At 39.6% G+C, this 21,437-nt stretch overlaps 1 protein-coding gene across 1 annotated transcript in view; it reads right to left on the bottom strand.

The window, feature by feature from the left end:
• Positions 1-10,609: 10,609 nt before the first annotated feature.
• The window catches only part of ZNHIT6 (zinc finger, HIT-type containing 6), a 102,679-nt gene continuing 91,851 nt past the window's right edge, over positions 10,610-21,437 (bottom strand). The window contains exons 9-10 of the mRNA XM_006831074.1: positions 15,455-15,579; positions 10,610-10,690 (exon numbers count right to left, since the gene is read on the bottom strand). Coding sequence (XP_006831137.1) covers positions 10,650-10,690; positions 15,455-15,579 — 166 coding nt within the window. The 3' untranslated portion in view covers positions 10,610-10,649. The remainder of the gene's footprint in view (positions 10,691-15,454; positions 15,580-21,437) is intronic.

The following is a 21,437-nucleotide window of genomic DNA, read 5'->3' as shown; positions in this document are numbered from 1 at the left end:
CAACTGTGGCAAAGACTGTTATTTGAATCCCCAAACCCATTTGACCCTCTTCCTTACTAAGAAGGTACATCATGTTTAGTTAGGCACATTACCATTCAGAACGAGATCTTTTTTATCCAGGCTTCTTAACAGTCATCTTGTACCATATGACGACCTTGGGAATGCAAACCACTTTGGTAGAGCAACAAGTTGGCATGAACTTGGGTGTCTCACATTGATTCCCACTGACTTGTCTTCTTGAATATGAGAGAAAGAAATTCTGTTTTGCTTAAGTCCCAGTTAAGATAATTTCCCCCTTTACAGCTAAGTCTAACCCTTACTAACATTCTAGCATATGCTATAAAGGCTCTCGTCACTACCTTGATTCGGTCAATTCCATACTCCAGGGAGTATCATTTGCTATATTTTCTTTCATGCTACCAAATTCTCACACAGATGACAGAAAACCCAACTTACCTAAATTCCAATAAGAAAAAAAAGAAGGAATGTATTGCCTAACGTAACTGAACACTTCACAGGGGTGGGTGGCTTGCTTTAATATAGGCTCAATTAGCTTCTTCAGAGCTCACCAGTTTCAGGCTGCCTCTCCTCACAGTAGCAACAAGATTAATAACTTGCTTTTAGTCTTACATCTTTATAGCAGAGAAGTCTGTGCCCCACATTCTAACATCTAAGTGCCATAGTTCCCTCAGATTGCATCTGCTTAGGTAACCTGCAGTTTGAATCAATCACATGATTACAGGAGTGGCATACTCTCATTAGTTTAGGCTGCTGAAAAGTACCCAGGAACATGTTGTTGTTGTTATTAGGTGCCACTGAGCGGTACCGACTCATAGCGACCCTATGCATCAAAACACTGTCCGATCCTGCACCAACCTCACAATCGTTGCTACGTTTGGGCCCATTGCTGCTACTACCCATGTGCCAACCCATCTCGTTGTGCCAACCCATCTCGTTGTGCCAACCCATCTCGTTGGGGGTCTTCCTCTTTTTCTCTGACCCTCCAACACAGATTGGTTTATTCTTTTGGCAATCCATGGTACTTTTTAACATTCTCCTCCAACTCCATAACTCAAATGCATCAATTCTCCGACTGTCTTATTTATTCACTGTCCAACTTTCACATGCTTATGAGGTTATATTGAAAATACCAGGAAAATATCAGGAACTAGGGTTGAGGTCAATCCATCCACAGCAGACAAATGAGAATGGGGAGTTGGCAGTTTCCTAAAGGAACTCAGGTATCATGACAGAAAGAAGTAGAATAGATGTTGAGTAGCAAACAACCTTTACCATTACTTGGCTTAAGTGTTATAGATTCATTACTACTTTTTGGAGAAATACTAAAGAAGATTTCGGGAGATCATAGGTCATTATAAATTACTTTTAGGTGGGCTAAATTTATAAGATGTGATAAGATTTCAAATAAAGTACTTTTTGATGGGTGGGTTAGAGGAGCCAAGAAATAAACTTCTTTTCCTGCTCACTCTGAAGGGACATACAAGTTGGGTAGAGAAGAGAAGAATTTGATTGCTTAAAGGGAAAAAAAAAAAAAAAAATCAAACTAAACCTCACAACTGCTCTCCTTGCCACCTAGGAAGACTCGGAAAGAACATCTGGATCATGCTTTCTCTTTGACTGTTCACACACAGGTCAGCCACAAACAGTAGCTTCCTTCTTACAGAGTCCCATTAATTTGTTACCTGGACGACCGGATGCCTGTGCTTGCTTGGCTTTCCTCTCCACCTCAATTTTTCCATTCCCAATGCTTAGAAGTTTTGTTTGTGAGGGTCCAAATGTGGCAGAAACTATTTACAGGCTTCCAAGTTGCATTGGCTGCAGAGGCCAAGGATGTTGGCTGAGCAAATGACCAACCTTTCCAAGGAGAAATCTGAGGCAAAGGATTTAAAAAAAAAAAAAGGGGGGGGGGGAAGGGGGAAGAAACAAAAAAGAAAAACAGCTTCCAAACAGTCAGGAACATGGAAAAAGTTGCTGTCTCTTCTGTGTTGGCAACGGCTTTAAAAGCACAGCATCACAGCGTCTGGTTAACCAACCATCAATAACTTCAAAACGCAGAGATCGGCCTCTGTTTTCCTTAGGAACACAGAGCAACATAGGCAGGAGTGGGACCACAGGGTTCTAGGAAAAGTAATGTTATTGGGCTTTAGGGACCATCTTTGGACCACAGATTCATACCATATGGACTTAAAACTAAAATCTACTGTTCAAGGAGCCACAAGGAATCATGATACCAGTAAGTGGTGTATAACAATCTTGTCTCACAATACAAATCACCTCCAGTGCTTAGCAGTAACCTGGGAGAAGGCAATGACTTCTGCAGTCAAGCACGAAACGAGTTTGATAGTCACTGCAATACCCATCTACCTGGCTCAGTTTGCTTCTTGGCTTTAGAGTTCAGAACATGGACACTTGCATCCATCCCAGGAAGTGAAGAATCAGGATTCAATTTCATTATTTTCAAGGCTCTGGTTTTTCATGAATTCAATCCAACTATTCCATTTCCCGGAAGCAGCAGTCAAGAAATCAAACAACATATTGCATTAGGCAAATCTGCTGCACAAGACCTTTTTAAAATGTTGAAGAGCAAAGATGTCAGCTTGAGGACTAAGGTGCGCTTGACCCAAGTCATGGTATTTTCAATAACCTCATATGCATGCGAAAGCTGGACAGTGAATAAGGACGACCGTAGAAGAATTGATGCTTTTGAGTTATGGTGTTGGGGGAGAATATTGAAAGTGCCATGGGCTGCCAAAAGAACCAATCTGTTTTGGAAGACATGCAGCCAAAGTGCTCCTTGCAGGCCAAGATGGCCAAACTTTGTCTCTCATACTTTGGACATATTGTCAGGAGGGACCAGTTGCTGGAGAAGGATATCATGTTTGGTAAGGGGGAGGGTCAGAGAAAAAGAGGAAGACCCCTAATGAGATGGATTGGCCAAGTGGCAGCATCGATGGACTCAAACGTGGCAACAGTAGTGAGGTTGGCCCAGGATCGGGCAGTGTTTCGTTCTGCTGTGCATAAGGTTGCTGAGTTGGTACTGACTTGATGGCACATAGCAACAACATCCAATTTCCACTCCTAAAGCCATTCCAACAGGTCCAGAAATTATCCTTCTTCTCGTGTGGTATCTTAACTGCTCTCCCACCCCCACTCCTCCAAGCCTGTCCTGCCCAGCAGCACCGCCCAACAGCTCAGTTGGACTACCAACATGTCAAGCACATGTTCCTTGTGTTGCTTGGCATGTCATCCTGAGATTAACAGTTAACTTTGTGTACCTGTGTACTTCCCAGGACTCCTTCGTCAGGCAGTCCTGGAAAGTCACCTTCCCTGAGGCCTACTGCAACAGCTTGGAGCAGTGTCGAATTCAGACAAAAGCACAGTTTACACTTTGACAATGAAACAGACCTTATACTAACATCCTGGAACCCACTGAAAGAAACTGGCATTAACATTATTACCAGCTGGTTTGAAACTAACTGAAGGGACTGAAGTCCTTATGTCCAAACCAGTAAAGTATGTGAGTTGCATGGATAAAAGATTCAAAGCAGGAGTTGAAAATACTAGGATGAAACAGTCTGCTGTCCATCATTAAAGAATAAAAACGTCCAAGAAAAGCAGTTTCATACATTTTGGAGGAACTGTCCTACTTAAAAAAAAAAAATTACAAATAGCCTACTAAAATAGATTGTTTCCATTTTTAAGTAACAGTAAACGATATTAGTCCAAATAATCAGGAAACACAGTAGGGCTACAGGACAGCCTGTTGACCAGGACAGAGAATACTTGGGAGACAATATAGCTCAGGTTAAGAACAAATCTAACTTGCCTGGCTTTGAATTCCGACTCACCTACTTACTCTACATGTGACATTGAGCAAGTGCCCCAATCTGACTGGATCTGTTTCTTTACCCCCCAAATGGGGATGACAGTACTATACTTGACTACATTCTTGGCAGCGATCTTAGAATTGCAGTGACACCATGCACAGCTGGATCAGATCACTGTGATCCGTAGGGTGTTCACTGGCTAATTTTTAGGAACTAGATTGTCAGGTCTTTCTTCCTAGTCTTTTAATGTGGAAGCACCACTAAAACTTGTTTAGCATCATAGCACCACGCAAGCCTCCACTGACAAATGGGTGGGGTGGCTGGGTATGAGGTGCATTGGGCAGAAATTGAATCCAGGTCTCCTGTTTGGAAGGCAAGAATTGTGTCACTGAACCAACTCCACTGCCTTAATTGAATCTAGAGCTCACAATTTAGCATCTCTGAAATCTCTGGAGCTTTAAAACGGGGGTAAGCCAGGCCACAGTCATGACGTAGATGTAGATGTCTTTGCTTGTGCCTTGGCTGTTGTTTCTTGTGGCAAGACTGGACATGGCAACCCATAGCATTTCAGTTCACAAATCCTTCTTTTAACACCTGATGGATCAAGAAAAAAAAAAACAGAACAGAACTTGCAGGAAAGGCATCGGAGGCTTTGTAGAAAATCCCAGAGCCAACAGTGGAGTACTTACTCCATGAAGAACTGCTGCTCAGGAGGTCTCTGTGTTAAGAAGTGATTCAGGAGTCATACTGAATGTCAAATTTTGGGAAAATCATAATCATTTAATTTCACTTACATTTTTCTTTTTATATAAGCACAAGAGTAATGATAAATATCTCAACACACAGTCCATCAATATAAAATATTTATATTTTATTACCAGAAAGCATCATAAAATTCATTGGTCAGGTTTTTTTGGGTCTTCTTGTATAAGTGCTGTTGAGTCTGTTCCGACTCATAGCAACTCTGTACAGGGTTTCCAAGGAGTGGCTAGAGGGTTTGAACCGCCAACCTTGCAGTTTAGCAATCCAGTGCTTTAACCAGTCATGTTTTTTGGTTTTAGTGTTATATAGTGTGTCTTACAATTAATTGATGGAGCCTCATACCTGTTGAAATCTGTTTAAAAAGCTTTTTATGTGAAGTATGGTGGTAGTGTGCTGTGGAGTTGGTTCTGACTCAGAGCGTTTCCGAGGCTGCAAATCTTTATGAGAGCAGAAAGCCTCATTTTTCTCCTGCAGAACAGCTGTTAGTTTTAAACTGCTGATCTTGAGGTTAGCAGCCTGACTCGTCACCATAGTGTTACCAGAGCTCCTTAAATATTCTAAATTAACGTTTAAAAAAACTTTGCCATAATTGGCACTTTCCTATTGTGTTAACATAAAATTATACTGCTTATCAATAACATATTTTGCTCTATATTCAAAAAAAATACAGTAGTATTTTTACAATTATGCAATCATGAGGATTCAGTGATTTAGCAGTTATATCTGTGCTTAGAATAATGCCTAATTTCTGCTGAGTTCTACTTTTTTAACCATTGGCTCTTATACTCAGGGATTTTGCTCTAATTGGGAGATTACACTCTATAACAGTCTAATTTTTTTTTTTTTGCAATCTATAGATTTTCCCTAACTCTTGTACCCCAGCTCAACACCCAGTTTTTATTCCTTTATCATTAACAGTTTGATGTAGGGATGATCAGTTTGTAACCTCTAAGGGTCTTGTTTGGTGTAACTGAAACAAAGGATGCAAAAAGAGAAAAAAAAGGCTGTACAATTAGCTTGGTGTCAAGTCGTGAAGAAAGTCGTACCAAATGCCAGGCTAAGGAGTTTTGGTACTTTATTTTGCAAGGAAATGAACCTAGCAATATAATTGTGTAGTAGCTTGTCAAAGACTAAATGTTTTAACTGGTTATTTAGTTCAAAATGCGTGTTATGGGGCAATGAGATACAAAATCAGTCTTTATAACTTCCACGAGACGACTTTGACAGATGGGTCTGGGTAAGAGAAGGTAGGGGAAGATGCTGATGGGATTACATGATTCAGTTGTGAGTGATTGTTAACAGCTAATTTTGATTGTAAAGACTTGGAGCTCTTGGCAATTGGCCAATTTTATCATCCTGCTGGGTATTAAAGGAGCCATCTCAGAAGCAGAAGGGTGACTTCACTACACATGGAGCAACAAGAACTACGAGTGGAACATGACTCTGAGATCCTTGTGCACTGAACTACCTCAATCCAGTGACAGAAATTTGTAATGTCAGAGGAGCTGCAGAGGAGTGGCAGCAGCGGAACCCAGAGCCAGAGCGTGAGACAGAGTGGTGGACTTCCTAGATCATGGCAAGTAAAACGGAGTGCCTTCAGGCAGAAGGCTTGTTAGTAGAGTGACGTGCCTCCAGGCATGTAATTGGGGGGAGTCCTGGTGTGGTGCTGTAGGATAAGCACTAGACTGCTAACTTCAAGGTTGGTGGTTCAAACATACCAGCTGCTCTTTGGACTCAACAGCACTTAACAGGTTTGCTAGAGCTGAGTGCCTTCAGGCTGAGGCTTATGGTGGAGTGAAGTGCCTTTGGGGTATTTATCAACAGCACTAAAGGAGCTTTGTAACACTGCCTGAGCAGGACAGAGGCCGGAGAGGCCAGTCTGCCAACATGGCTGGGAAGAGTGTGTCCTGACTGATGAACTGTATCCTGAGCATTTCTGATCCCAAATTGTAACCTGTGAACTTCCTAATAAACCTGATAATTCTGAGTATGGTCTGTGAGTTGTGTGGCCATATAAATGAATTATCAAACCCAGCAAAGCATTTGAGTACTGTGGGAGGGACTGACGTCAGAATTGTTACAAAAGGTTGGAGGTGGAGGCATGTCTGACCTTGGCCTAACAAGAACTGGCCTTGGGCTGATGTTGAGTTGGATTCTCCTTTACCATTATGAAGTCAGAGGAGGTTAGATGCTGCCTCCACACCATTCTTTACAGTGCAGTTCACCACATTCTAATAGGGAAAATGTTTACATTATAGTTCATTTAAAAGAACATATGTACACATACTTTAGATAGCTTTCACTGACCAGAGTTGAAAGAAAACACTTTGTAGTGATGTAGATTCCCAAAAGTTTACTTAAGGGCTTACTTTTATTTATACAGTGTTTTGTAAAATTTCTGAAGCATCTCCCCCTCCTCCAGTACAACTCTAATTTCAAAACCAGTATTTCTTAAATATTGAAGAAACTGTGAAAAAAAAGTTTCCAAATCAGTGATGCTTACTTTATGTTCATCTGACCAAACTAGTAGCAACATGATGTCAAGTACAAATGGAAAACATTAAAAAAAAAAAAAAAAAATCCGTAATTACAATGGATCAAATAGGAATCAAAATCTGTGGTCAAAGTCAAATAAGGTACAGTGGACATCTGTTACTTTCGTCTTGTTAGTAACCACCTTTTCCTTCCCTGCTCGCTCCATCTTTTCTCTGATCAACTTCTTCCTTTGGTGAGACTCTTCTTCTGATCAGCTCAGGAATGGAATATTATCCAATTTGAGCAAAATCAAAGCCCTTCCCTGAAAACTTATATAGTTTGTTGCTGTGCTTTGGGGGGGGTCTGTGGGTAGTTCAATGGTTTGAGCTTGACAACGAACCTAAAGGCTGGTGGTTTGAACTCACCCAGAATAACTGTAAGAAAAGCCTGGTGACCTCCTTCTGGAAAGATTACAGCTGAAAAAAATCCTATGGAATAGTTTTCCTGTGTAATACATAGGGTCACCACGAGTCTGAACTAATAGATGTCAGTAGGTTTGACTTTCTTTTGTTGTTGTGGAGGATTGGTTGTGGTGATGTAAGCTGAAACTGTCAATCACTGCCACTACCATCTTCATCTCAATAATCTCCATTCCAAAAGGAACACCTTTCTCCAAAGAGAAAGTCTACAGGAAGAGAAAACCACTTTCAAAAAAGATTATCAGAATCAAGTATGGGAAATGGGAAGATCTGGGCACTTGGACCCAGACATGCAGGAACTACCAGTACAAGGTTAGTGTCATTGAGTCAGTTCCAATTCATAGCGAGACTGTAAAGGGTTTCTAAGGAGCAGCTGGTGAGTTTGAACAGTCAGACTTGAGGTCAGCATCCAGTGCGTATCCTACAGTGCCACACACACTAGGATCCATGACGTGAGCCACTATAGTGTCCTTCATGGTGCCACTGGTTGTAGTTGGGTTTCTGTTTTTGATGAATAGTTAAAGGTGTACAACATATAACTTAAATGCAAAAATTTTTAAAATAACACTTATTTAATTTAAGTCTATAATCAAATAAAAGATTAGGCATCTTTATAGATCTGCTGGCACAGGGGGTTAAGCATTGGGACTCAGAAACCCTATATAGGGCCCTTCACCACCATCTTCTTTGGAATCATGATTTTAAAAAATAAAAGTGGCTAGAGGAGCTTTTCTCCTTTAAATCTCTGACTCATGAACAAAACTGCAGGATGTTGAACTTCACATGGGTCAAGGAGAATCTGTTTACACATGACAATTTGTCAAAAATCCAAAAATGAAGATGGTCTCTAGTAAGAATCAGGTCTTTAATTTGACAAAATCCTAAGGGCTCTAAGCGAATTATTCCAATTAAACCCCCACCTAGTCTGTGACATGGTTATTCACTAAAACACATGTTTATTATAAATCCTATGGGAATTAGTGTGCATATTCATCAAATGAGCTGATAGTTTAAGGAAACTGCGATTTAAATTCTTTCCGAAGTAATAGTCATCTATAACTGAAAACTCTGATACAATTCTGGAAAACAGAGACAGCAAGATATATTATTATCATGTATTGTTTTTCCCTACCTTATTGGGCAGGGGAAAGAACAAGATAAATCCTTTGGTTTTTGTCCAGTTTTCAATTTAAATTCTAAAAGGAATGGAACTCGTTTTCTTGGAAACAAGACTACATCATAACAGATTTTACTGTCAGGAAATTCCTCTCCACCCTGATATTTAGATCACATGCTCTTTTTGTGTACTTTATCCCACTTTTCCCAATAACAACTCTATGACACATTTAATTCAACTTCATTCTATTTCTTGACTGTTTCATCCAGGCAAATTTTACTTTTAGATTAAGTTGGAATCCCTTGAGATCCCATTAATTTCTCTATCCAGTAATACTGTGAATAGCATCATTCTACACAAATTCTTTTCCATAACAGGAAGAGGATTCCTGAAGTTGCTTTAGACTATGTATGTACACACATACACACACAGAGCCCTGGTGGTGCTGTAGGATAAGCAGTGGACTACAGGGTCATGCTGAGTCAGAACTGACTCGACGGTACTTAACAACAACAATAACTAACCACAAGGCTGGCGATTCAAATCCACCAGTGGGCTCCATGGGAAAATTATGAGGTTGTTTGCTCCCCTAAAGATTCAGTTTTGGAAATCCTATATAGGGTCACAATGAGTTGCAATTGAATTGATGACAGTGGATTTTGTTTTGGTTAACACACACACACACACACACACGAACTTCATAAAGTTCATGGGAAAATGGAATTAAAAGATAATGGAATTTTTCAACTAACTTTTTGACACTCCCTCACACACACATCATGAAATCAGGCCTTATTTTTTAAGAATCACATTTCCACTATTACTTTTATATTAAGAATTATTTTCATTGCTGTCTTTTGGATTTTCCTATTCAGCGTTTACCCCTAGTAATGTATATTTCTGTTCTATTAAGCATCTTATAGACTTTATCTATTCATATTTCTAATCTTGCAGGTTTCTTTAATTAATGCCTCTGGTTTTTTTGGTTTAAAACTTATTCCAATTGTCAACTAAGAATAGATTTCTTTAATGTCCAATTTTGTCATTGTTTCTTAACCATTAAATACACAGATGCAATACAGATGTAATAATCTTTTACTCTTTTATAGTCACATTGTGATTTCATAACTCTGTAAATTCCAATAAAATTAGGAAACTTTAATTTCAATATGTGAGATCACAATGCAAACAGAGCAGCCATAAGGCATAAATTAAACCATGTATATACATAAATACACAAATATACATTAGAGTAACAAATTGAAGAATTCCAAATGTTTTTTCCTTTAGTTTTGTTAGATAGTTAAAAAAAACTGGGCATCACAACCCCCTGTGTGGTGGTAATCAGAGTGGAGTGGAAATGGAATGAAAGGCACAGAACTCACTTTGTGAACAAAATACAAGCCCAAATTCCTTAGCACTGAGGTTCAAGCAGCAATTTGAAGCCCATGATTTTCTTAAGTGACTATCAGCCATTACTGTTACCAGTATTTATGAAGTATTGACAAACACGTTGTAACTGGGTGTTACCAGTACTCATCAGCTGTTTCAGGAGGGAATGGTTATACAGAAATCTCAAATGCAAGAATGGACAACTGCTAAGGATCAGTCGTCCTCTTCACATGGCTGTCCTGTTTAGTGTGGCTCCACTAAAAAGAATGCCAACTTTGTAGCCAACACAGATGATCTTATCTGGCAGGAAATTAATAAAAACCTGCAGCCCACCGAATGAGCCCTCTACTGATCAGGTGTAAGAAAGGGTTCTTATATGAAGAAGGGTCTTGCAAGTTAATTGAAGAGGCTAGAAAATGCTTTTTTTTTTTAACATTTTTCTTTTAGGTTTACTACTTTCAGACAAACAAAAAATTCCAAGCAACCCACTGATACTTCCCCAATCTTCCAACAGCCAGCCAGTGCCTATTCCTCTTCAATTTTCTGGGAATTTTCACCTCCTTCCAGAAGAAATACTCAGTTTTCACTGCCAAAGTTTTTGGTAGATTCACTTTTCACTGAAAAAGAAGTAAACATACAGTCAAGTGTTTATACTGTTTCTGTTTAGCCTGTTCTGTTTTTGCCCTGCTCCCCTCCCTTCTGATACATAGCAGCAGCACTGTTCATGGGGGTTGACAAGCCATGTCATGTCCCCAGGCAGCCAGGATATACAGTTCTGGCCACAATAAATAGAGAAACCATGTCTGAAAGTGGCAATTATGCTTTGTGAGGTAACATCCTTTCTGACTCTGGAAGACTCAGGAGCGGTCACTTCATGGTGTGGTTATGATCCCATACTCGCAGCACTGAATAGATCACCCTGATCAGACAGGCTTGGCCGATTGTGGTCGGAATACATTTTTCCATGATTTCATTTTTTCATACTTGCAATTGAGGGTCAGTGCATGTATGTTGAGTAAGTGTGGGCTGACAGAAGACTAATTGCCATCTCTTTTCTTCATCAGAAAGAAGAATCAGAGCAGAACTGGAGTCAAAGTTCTTGCCTTGCTTCCAATGAGCAAGTCAGCAGATTCACTCACTATACTGAGTTCCTTGAGGGTAGAGACTATATTCTTCCTCTTTAAGTCTCTTCCCAGAGGATAGCACAGTATAAGCACCCAATAGGTGCCTGTTCAATCAATATGATTGCAAATCGCTGTTTCTGTTTTAGTTTTATTCCCCGTATCTGAAAACTGGGAACCTGAGAGACTCCTCTAGTAAACTATTATGTAGCTAGTCTCTTGGTGGTGCAAATAGTTAACACACTTGGCTGCTAACCAAAAGGTTTGACTCCACTCAGAGGCACCTCAGAATACAGACCTGGCCATCTACTATTGCAAAACCAGTCACTGCCTAGTCACTGGGGCTATAGCTGAGAGTGAAGTGTCCAGCTGAAAAGAAGTGAAGGGAGATATGCAAGCATGCCCAAACTTGCAGATAGTACCCCTTTGACCTTGGATGGCTTGATGATCAGAACTCGACTAGAGGAAGATCAGGAAACAAGTATAAATTGATGAACTTGACCTTTGCTTAAGGATGTAGTTGCTCAAAATACCAACTGAGAGAGAAGGAGTCTTGACATCAAGGATCAAGCTGCCTATTCCCTCAGTACATAGGGTTGATAGGGATGGGCAACAGGGCAACTTAGACATTGGCTGCCTAAAATGGGGAAGGCTATAAAGACATGAAGTGGCTTGTAAGTTTTCAAGAGAGAGTTTAGTTTCAGAGTGAGGTTGGAAAGGTAGAGTCCCCACTGAATGGTTTTCATTCAGCTGCACCTTGGAAAATCTATACCGGGTTGTTAATGAGGAGGAACTGACTCAGTGGTACTCAACAGCAACAACAAACCTTGACGCTTACTCTTTACGGGGCAACGTTCTTCATTCCTTAAGAAATAAAAATCAAACAAAACTTGCTTACTGTCCATCAACACAGGCTTATTTTGTTTTGTTTTGTTTTTACTTTCAATCAAGCTTTTAATGAAAAGATCATAAAATAACAATTTCTTGTCACTGTACATTAAGATTGCATGCTTCTGAAGGAGAGGTCAGTCGTCAGAGAAGTGCTTTTCTATGACATGTGGCAAACCATGATGCAGCTGTGACCTGAATTTATCCCAATGCTTCCAGGGATGTGAACTCAGCACTGATGATAGTGGTGGAGACTGGTATGGAAGTATGAGTCGGGGCACCCCAGACCACTTTCTGTGAAGGACCCGGAGGATGTGCCCCCTCTTCCAGCTCCAAAAAAAAAACTGAACAGTTGGAACCCCACCCCCTCGAGGTATTTATGGATGTCTGTGCCCAACCTGGGGTCCCCTGAGCAGTGGGGTGGGGGAGAGCAGTGATGGGTGGGATACAGAGAGGCTTCCCTCAGTACCTGGCCCCATGAGGACTCCACGAAGTGGCGGGGGAAAAGGGAGGACTGGGAGTCTCCCAACACAGGCTGATTTTTTAACAAAGTAAACTATGGCAATCAAACCATGGAACCATGGTGATGCAATGGGTTGGTAACTGTAAGATTGCCAGTTCAAATGCAGCAGCTGCACAGGGGAAGGAGGATGAGGCTCTCTGTTCCCATACAGATTCACAGCCTTGGAAACTCGAACAAGCAGTTCTACTCTGTCCTATAGGACACTATGAGTCGGAACCAACTCAATGGCAGAGGTTACAGCCAAAACAAACACTAACCACCAACAAATATACAAACTACAGAGTCTCAGCCGAGAACCTGATTTTTTCCCCCAAAAGGCAAGAGAGACACTTTACTATGAATGTGGGATCAAAACCTAACATTTTTTGCCTCGGGAGAGGGAAGAAATTTCAAGGCTTTCCAGAGAAATTGCCCTGTTTTTATTTACCTGCTTCCTGAATCAAGGGACCACAGCACAGAACATTCAATGTTGTGAAGTGTCTACATAATGATAAGCATGTACAAGGAAGACCTGGCATTAAATTTAGGACATGTTATCCTCATGATGTGGCAACACTAGCATAGCCCTAAAATCTTTCCAGACACTTGTTAGTTCTTTGCTACAACAGCTCTATGATCCTGTGTACTGAAAGCACCAGTCACCTGTGCTTCCTTACGTAAGTCATCTACCCACGCAGCATAGATCCACTAGAAAATGTCATGTTTTACTTAATAAGGTTCCAAGTACACTACCAAAGTAGACTTTTCTTTTTGCTTCATTTCAGGAAGCCGTACTTCAACGTGCAGTCCTAAACAAGGTAAAAGAGGAGCTGTGTGTGCTGTGTTTATTTAAACAGACAATGTTTGCCCTGGCTAGTAACTCATATTACTAAACAAATTTCCCTGAAACCAACAGTTAGAAAGAGAGCTATGTGAGTTCTATTAAGGAAGAAGTAAGGCTTTAAACAGCTTTTAAAACAGTGAAAACTGCTCATTAAAAGTGAAATTTCTAATTTACTTTGAGAAAATAAAAATGAGTACTTTCAAGTTGTAAAAACTATACACTCAAGAATATATGTAAGTTACTGCTATAGCCTGTAATCCTTGTGTAACTAAAAAACCTGAATGATGTATTTCAAATAATGTTCAGTATTTGAATTAAGCTGGATAACCCCTCTTCCTTTTTTACAGCAATTGCTGAATTGTATTCATTCTATAAGATACTGCACTCAGTAATATGATTAAAACCCAAACCAAACCCACTGCCGCAGAGTCAATCGGTTAGGCTTCCAAGGCTGTAAATCTTTATGAGAGCAGACAGCCTCATCCTTCCCCCTTGCAGCCAATGGTGATGGGTTTGAATTGCCAACCTTGTGGTTATCAGCCTAGTGTTTAACCCTATAGTGCCTCAAACTCAATGAATTATTGGTAAGTGCCATCAAGTCAGTTTTGACTTGTATAGGGTTTCTAAGAAGTGTCTGGTGGTTTTCAACTGCCACCCTTGTGGTTAGCAGTTCAATGCTGATTCTATAGTGCCACACCAGGGCTCCAAAACACAATTGTTGTTGTTGTTAAGTGCTATTGAGTCAGTACTGATTCACAGCAATCCCATAAAGGGTTTCCTAGGAGTGGCTGGTGAGTCTGATTTGCCGACCTTGGGGTCCAGTGCATTATCCTAGTCTTCTTTAATTAGTAGCTGCAAATATGTGTAACTCATTTTATACACAGATCATTTACACACTGCTTTTCCTCAACTCTACTACTCACCAAAAATGGCAAAATTTCCCTTTTTTACAGACCTTTTGGAGTCCTGGTGTGGTGCTGTGGATTAATGCGCCAGACTGTAAAGCCGTTTAACTGTAAAGTCGGCAGTTCAAGCTCACCAGCTGCTCCTCGGAAACTCTATACAGGGTCGCTATGTGTCAGAATTGACTCGACCGCACTTAACAACAAAGACTTTTTAAGATGCTAGTGAATATGACCAAAGAAATAAAAATAAGGAAAAGATAACACATGGAATTTGAAAAGCAGATAGAGGGTCAAGGCAATGCAGTCAAAATTTTAAGCATAATGTTCCTTGCAACAATATCACTTTATATAAGGTAGAAGAGTAGAAACATTTTGTAATGCACAGTTTTATGAACCTCTAAAGAAAGAGTTTCATTTAACTAGAAAGTAAATTTATCTTAGCACAGACAAAGACTATCACTTAAAGACTGTTGTTGTTGTTGTTTATGTGCCGTGGAGTCGGTTCTGACTCATAGCGACCCTGTACAGGGTTTCCGAGGCTGTAAATCTTTACGGGAGCAGAATGCTTCATCTTTCTCCCGTGGAACAGCTGGTAGTTTCAAACTGCTGACCTTGTAGTTCGCAGCCAGATTCATAACCACTACGCTATCAGAGCTCCTTAAAGAATAGTAGGTTAAAAAAAAACAAACCCTCAGAAATCTAGTTAAGACAAAGGAATGTCCTTTTATACTGAGATGATCTGATTCATTCATTTAAAATGGTATTTGTTGTTTAAGACTTGTTGTTAAGTGCCCTCAAATTGGTTCCAACCCAGTGACTCTGTATAGGGTTTCCAAGGAGCAGGTGGTGGGTTTGAAAAGTGCTGATTTGTAGCACTACACCCGGACTCCAGTGTAGGATTGGAAACCCTTTTATTGCCAGAATTTCTAACAGCATTTCACAGGCCACACAAAAATTACCAACTTAAAAATTAGTCTGCTCTATTTGGCCAAACATTTAATTAATTCACCCCTAATGTGATAGCTGGAGCTGCAGTTTCCTTGACAAGGCCAGACTAAATGGCCAGTAGTTCCTTATCCCTGCATTAGAGGTACATTATATTACAACAAACTTACACTTACCTGGGTGAAGAACTTTCATATTGTTATTGGATCCTTTCAATACCACATGCAATGTTGGGTATTCCATAATCACTTTGTTCTTCAAATTGTCTAGCAGACTTTTACAAGGATCCAGTTCATGATAACTTAGTAATAAAAGAGTCAAATAAAACAAAAACACCTTCAATATTAAAATACACACACACAAACCACATAAATTAAAAACAAAACAAACAAAAACAAATATATCAGATAGTCCCCTTACATGGGAAAAACAAAACAAAAATATCTCCTTATTATAAATTAAATACAATCTAAGAAATCCAGGTAGAAGAACAATGAAGGTTCTAAAAATAAATCAAAAGTATTATTACATAGTATTATCAAAAAGTTGTAGAACCTAGAGCCATAAAAGATACATCTTCAAAGAAAGATCAGCAGGAAAAATCCAAACCAAAAATGGCAGTCTGATTGGCTACTAGAAGAACAAGCAAGTTGTTTACAGTAAAGCCATCAAGGCTAGCAATCAAGTCCCTTCTGGACACACTCTTCCAAGACTGAAACTCAAACGGAACACATGATCAGGCATGTAAGCTTGCTGGAGACCATGTTGGGCTATTGGTGAGTGGAAGAGGGGGAAAGATAGCAATGAAGATACAGGTTGAATTCAACCACCTGGAGATGAGAGAGAGAAGAGGAAGGGCTGGTTGGTATGAACTGTAGTGAGACCTGAGGACTCCTAAGTCCCTGGACAAGGACACAGTTATAGAGGGCTAGAACTGGGATTGAAGCCTCCAGCTGATACGAAGTGAGGGGAGATGCACAAGAACTCCCAAACTTGCAGATAGTACTCGTTTGATCTAGCCTCGATGGCTTGATAATCAGAACTTGACTAGAGGAAGATTTGAAAAAAAGAAACAATTTTTGTAAAGGAAATGAGTGTAAATCGCTACACTTTGATGAACTTGACCTATACTTATGGATGTAGTAGTTCAAAATACCAACTGAGAGTGAAGGAGTCTTCACATCAAGTATCAATCCTAACCCCTCTGTATACAGGGTAGATAGGGACAGGTAACTTAGGCACCAGCTACCTAAAATGAAGGGGCAATAAAAGCACGAAGCGACTGGCTTACAAGTTTGCAAGAGGGAGTTTAGTTTAAGAATGTTTGGGAGAAGGTAGAGTCCCCACTGAATAGTTTTCATCTTGTCTAGGTGGGTCTGGTGAAAAGAGCTGAGGATGAAATTCTTATGATTCAATAGTGAGAAATTGTTATCATGACTAACTGCGACTGTCACAACTTTAAAGGTAGAAGTTCTATAACAAAAATGGAGTGAGTAGTTAATCTTACAGTACAGAAACAAAGGACCCTTGGACCATCAAGAGAGAAGAACACAAGTGGAGTTCCCAGACCTCATCCAGAGAAGCAGCAACACCAGAGATGGAGGAAGAAATGAAGACATGGAGGGAGCAGCTGAGTACTCTGGACTCATGGAAAGAGAGGCACTGGGTGCTGATGGCCAGGAGGCAGGCTTGCAGAATGTGCCCTTTGGTTGTTTAAATTATTATATATTCCGGAGTGCTTCTGTGTACAGCACCCCCCAACAAAAACAAACAAAAAAGAAATATGTAAATTTATGTTGACACATACATTAAACTATATCTTATATTTAAAAAACAGTTGTAGAACAAGCTATTTTTCATACCAAGGAAGAAATGCAGACATAGATAAAAGTTATGCTAAATGTGTCACTGAGTTTAAAAGTAACTTAAAAAATAAAAATGTATCTTTGTTATTATAAGTACTTTCTGATAATATATAACAGATTTTAAATTGTTGGTTATAAAATACTTTATGTGCCGACTCATAGCCACCCTGCATAGTATTTTCCAGGCTGTAATTCTTTACAGGAGCAGAAAGCCTCATCTTTTTCCTATGGAACAGCTAGTAGTTTCAAACTGCTGACTTTGAGGTTAGCAGCCTGACTAGTAACCACTATGTTAGCTGTCTTTTATTTTGAAATTATATACTTGGGGCTTTTAAATGGAGTGGAAGTACAAAATTGAATAAGGAGCTTATCAGTCTTGGTATCATGACAAATGAGGAGGTCTTCTAAAAATTCATTGAAAAATTCCAGTATCTTTTCATTCAATTTTTAGATAAAAGTTTTGAAACCCCCATACAGAGAGGGGCTGCAGCAAGGGACTTGACCACACCAATCAATGACCAGTAAGAGGGTACAGGATTGAGCAATATCAGTTCTGTTGGACCTGGGGCAGCCATGCGTCAGAGCTGCCTCAATGGCAACTAACAAGATTTATTGAAGTATGAAACTCTGTAAGTCATTAGTTTAAAAAAACTTGGGATGGGACTTCTGCTAGTTCACTAGGGGGAGAAAGTGGAAATATGCTGGCATCTGAAAGGTATCTGTCAAAGATGAAAGAGTCGAGAATATGCCCACTACTGTAGTGCAGAAGTTCTCCAACTTTTTCTCCACTGTCACCAATGCCAGATGATGTCTACCTGCAACCCAACCCCCCCCTATGGAATGCCAACAGTAACTCCATCCTTTTCTCTCCCGCTTGAGAGTCCATAATTAAATATAGGAGCTGGAGAATGAAGCTATCATCAGGATATATTCCAATCTGCTGTAATTTAGTTTCAAAAGTAAACCATTCACAAACATTAGCATTTCTTAATCAACAAATTACTTGCAACATAACTCACAGCTAAGATAGACATGTAGCACACGTGATGTAGTGTTCTCTTTATGTTCTAAGTCTACATTATTCGACAGCTTTTCAAATAGAGGGATACTGAGGTGCTCAAAAGGATGCAAAGTCAAGTCTACTATAAAAACTTAATATTTAAGAAGTACGAGGACAACTGTAAAACCAAAACTGTACTTGTGTTTGCCTGACCACACATCCCACCCCTAGAATTAAATCCTTCATTTATAATCAGAGGATGTTTTTTATGTTGAAAAGAAACTGGAAATGCAAACTATTAAGTTATCCTAAACCAGCCACACTAGTGCCCATAGGACACAGGCACCCACATTCTTTTGCAGTGTAATGTAACACAGATGTGCCTATAACACTTTAAAAGTGGTTCCAGCATCCAAGGATTAAATCTTTTAAACATGATTTTCCTTTGAAATAAGGAGAATTTAAAAAAAAAAAAAAATTAACTATACAAAAGAGAAAAGGGAGACAGGTTAGATACCGAAGCATAAAATTAACTTACAAAGTAAAATATAAAATGGGTATAACTAAATTTTTCTTAGTAAAAAAATGAGACTTCAGTTCTCAAATAAGAACACATAGTATACTATAAACACCAGTAATAGCTTATCTTCTGTGTATCCTAACTGAATCTGTTAAGAAACATTTTCTAATGTTTTCAACTTATAGTCATGTGTAGCTTAATTCTCATGGTGGTGGTGTATCGTGGAGTTGGTTCCGATTCATAGCGACCCTGTACAGGGTATCCAAGGCTGTAAATATTTACAGGAGCAGAAAGCCTTATCTTTCTCTTGAGGAATGGCTGGTAGTTTTGAACTGCTGACCTTGAGGTTAGCAGCCTGACTCGTAACCACTACACTACCAGAGCTTCTTTTTAATGCCCATAAGTTCTGTGAAATAGGACATTATATGATTTGGATATTGTGTGACTACCATATTATATATTGGCATCCCCAGATTACGAACAAGTTCCAACCCTAGATCTGTCTTCAAGTTGAATTTGTACTTAGTTGAAGCAGTTCAAATGTTTGTCTAAGTATACACTATATAGTGTACCCTTCTATGCATAAAAATTAAATAACAGACACACTAAGATTTTTTTGACATAGTATTACAGTAATAATAATGTTTTAATATGTGTTATAAAGCAGTGCTCATTTGTTACCTCAAAAATTTTAATACAGGTTTTACACAAGAGTTGGGACCATGGATGTTTATGTGATTGGATGTTGTCCAAATAGATGTTTATATAGTGCATGTCTGTATTCAGTTTCTTGTAAATAATGTTTAGTGTATACCTAATGTTTTAGGTCTTTAATTTATTTATATAATAGTCCATATCTTTATGACTCCGTACGATAAGTAATGTACTACAAACTATAAGCTTGATAGTTTGAGCCCACAGCTAGCTGCTCAGTGGGAGAAAGATGAGGCTTTCTGCTCATGCAAAGATGTAAAACCTCAGAAACCCTACACAGCATCCCTAGGAGTCTGGAGCAACTTGATGGTACTTAACAACAACAAAACCAGGTCTCTCTAGATTTCAAAGTTGAACCCATTAAAAAAGAGAGAGAAAGCTCTTCAAAAGCCATATGGAGAGAAGGAGGGGCTTGATGGAAGCTAGGGTGGAAGTGCAGTGAAGTTCGCTGTCAGCCATACCACAGAATACCAGGCAAAGCAGATCCAGGGCAGAGCGCCAAAACTTGGAACCACATAGCTAAGAATATTTTTAAAGTTTGAAGGCTTATAGCTAGTGGAACTTGAAGCTGAAGTAAGAAATTGCGTACTTTTGAATCTTCTAGGCTCAGAGGCCCAGAGCTGACATCTTGGGAGAGAACAAATGGCGACACCAAGCAGGGGAGCAGAAAATGCCATGGGAACCTTGGGGCAAAGGTGGACAATACACTTTGTTGGTTTTGCTTTGTTCTGATTTTCATTTCGTTTTTTTTTGGGTAGCTGGTCATTGGCGCCCCCACTGTTGCACACCTCCATTCTAGTGACCAGAGGGGGTGGCTGAGCAAATGGACAACACCGATGCTCACCACTGGTAGGTTCTTCTGCCATGCATGCGCACAGATACTCAGCCCAAGAGCTGGCACTGAACTTTTTTTTTTTTTCTTTAAATACGGCAAAGGCCAAGACAGGGCTGTAGAGTGGGAAAGAGAGTTTAAAAACAAAACAGGCAGAAAATTAAATTAAAGCCTGAGGTATAGCATAACATCCAACAGTGGCATCTTCAAATCTCCCAGGCAGCTTTGAAAGCAAGAACCTGAAGAGAGGACATTAAAGTCATACTCATATTAGGCTAAAGAATTTTTTTTGTCTTCTCTCTCCCCTCAACCTTTTCTGTGATTACAGACTGCAGTATTCAGTCTAGTTTTGTTGTTGTTGTTTTTTTTGCTGGTGCTGTTTTGCTGTTTTATGATCCAACTTCTGCCTTTGGGGGACTCTTTGGGGTAATAGTTGCTGACTATTACCCAAGAATAGTCAGCAACTGCTGCCATATAGTCAAGCTACAATCACACTCTATAAAACACTAAAACCCAGGCAATAACCAATACCAACTGCCATATACCAGGGAGGCAGACAACACATATGAAAGTTACTCTGAGTTAAGCAATAAGAAGAGTGAAAAGGGAAACCCACACCCTGATCACATCTACCTGGAAGCAATCAGAAAGCATAAAAAATACCAAAACACATACTCAATTAAGTATTAAGGCCACAGATAAACACTAAACATGTCCAAGACGGAAAAGCAGATGACCATATCAGCACTGTCCAGAAACAAGATAAAATGTCTGAGACAAATGACCTAGAGGTAGACCTGGACTTCATTCTGGAAGGAGGATAGGCCTTGGAAATGCCTGAGAAGGAATTCAGAAAAATCATTATAAAGTGTTTCAAAATACTTTACAATGGAGTTGAGAAAAATAAGGAAGAAGTCAGGAAAGCCCTATAGGAACAATCAAATAAGATAGATACAGCATTGGAAACAATTCAAAACCTACAGAAAGAGGTCCAAGCGATCAGTAATATAATATCACAAATAGACAATACTCTGAAAGGGCGAAGGAGTAGAGTTGAAGAGATCAAAGGCACAACCAGTAAGCTGGAAGACAAATCTCTCAATACCACTAAGACAGAAGAGCAAACAGAAAAAAGGATAAAAAAATTTGAAGAAGGTCTAAGATTCATGTTGGACAACATGAAGAGGAATAACATAAGAATTATCAGCATTCCAGAACAAGAAGAATC

The sequence above is a fragment of the Chrysochloris asiatica genome, unplaced genomic scaffold (assembly GCF_000296735.1).
Source record: "Chrysochloris asiatica unplaced genomic scaffold, ChrAsi1.0 scaffold00002, whole genome shotgun sequence".
NCBI lineage: Eukaryota > Metazoa > Chordata > Mammalia > Afrosoricida > Chrysochloridae > Chrysochloris > Chrysochloris asiatica.
The sequence above is the reverse complement of the archived record's forward strand: the minus strand, read 5'-3'. Positions and strand labels throughout refer to the sequence as shown.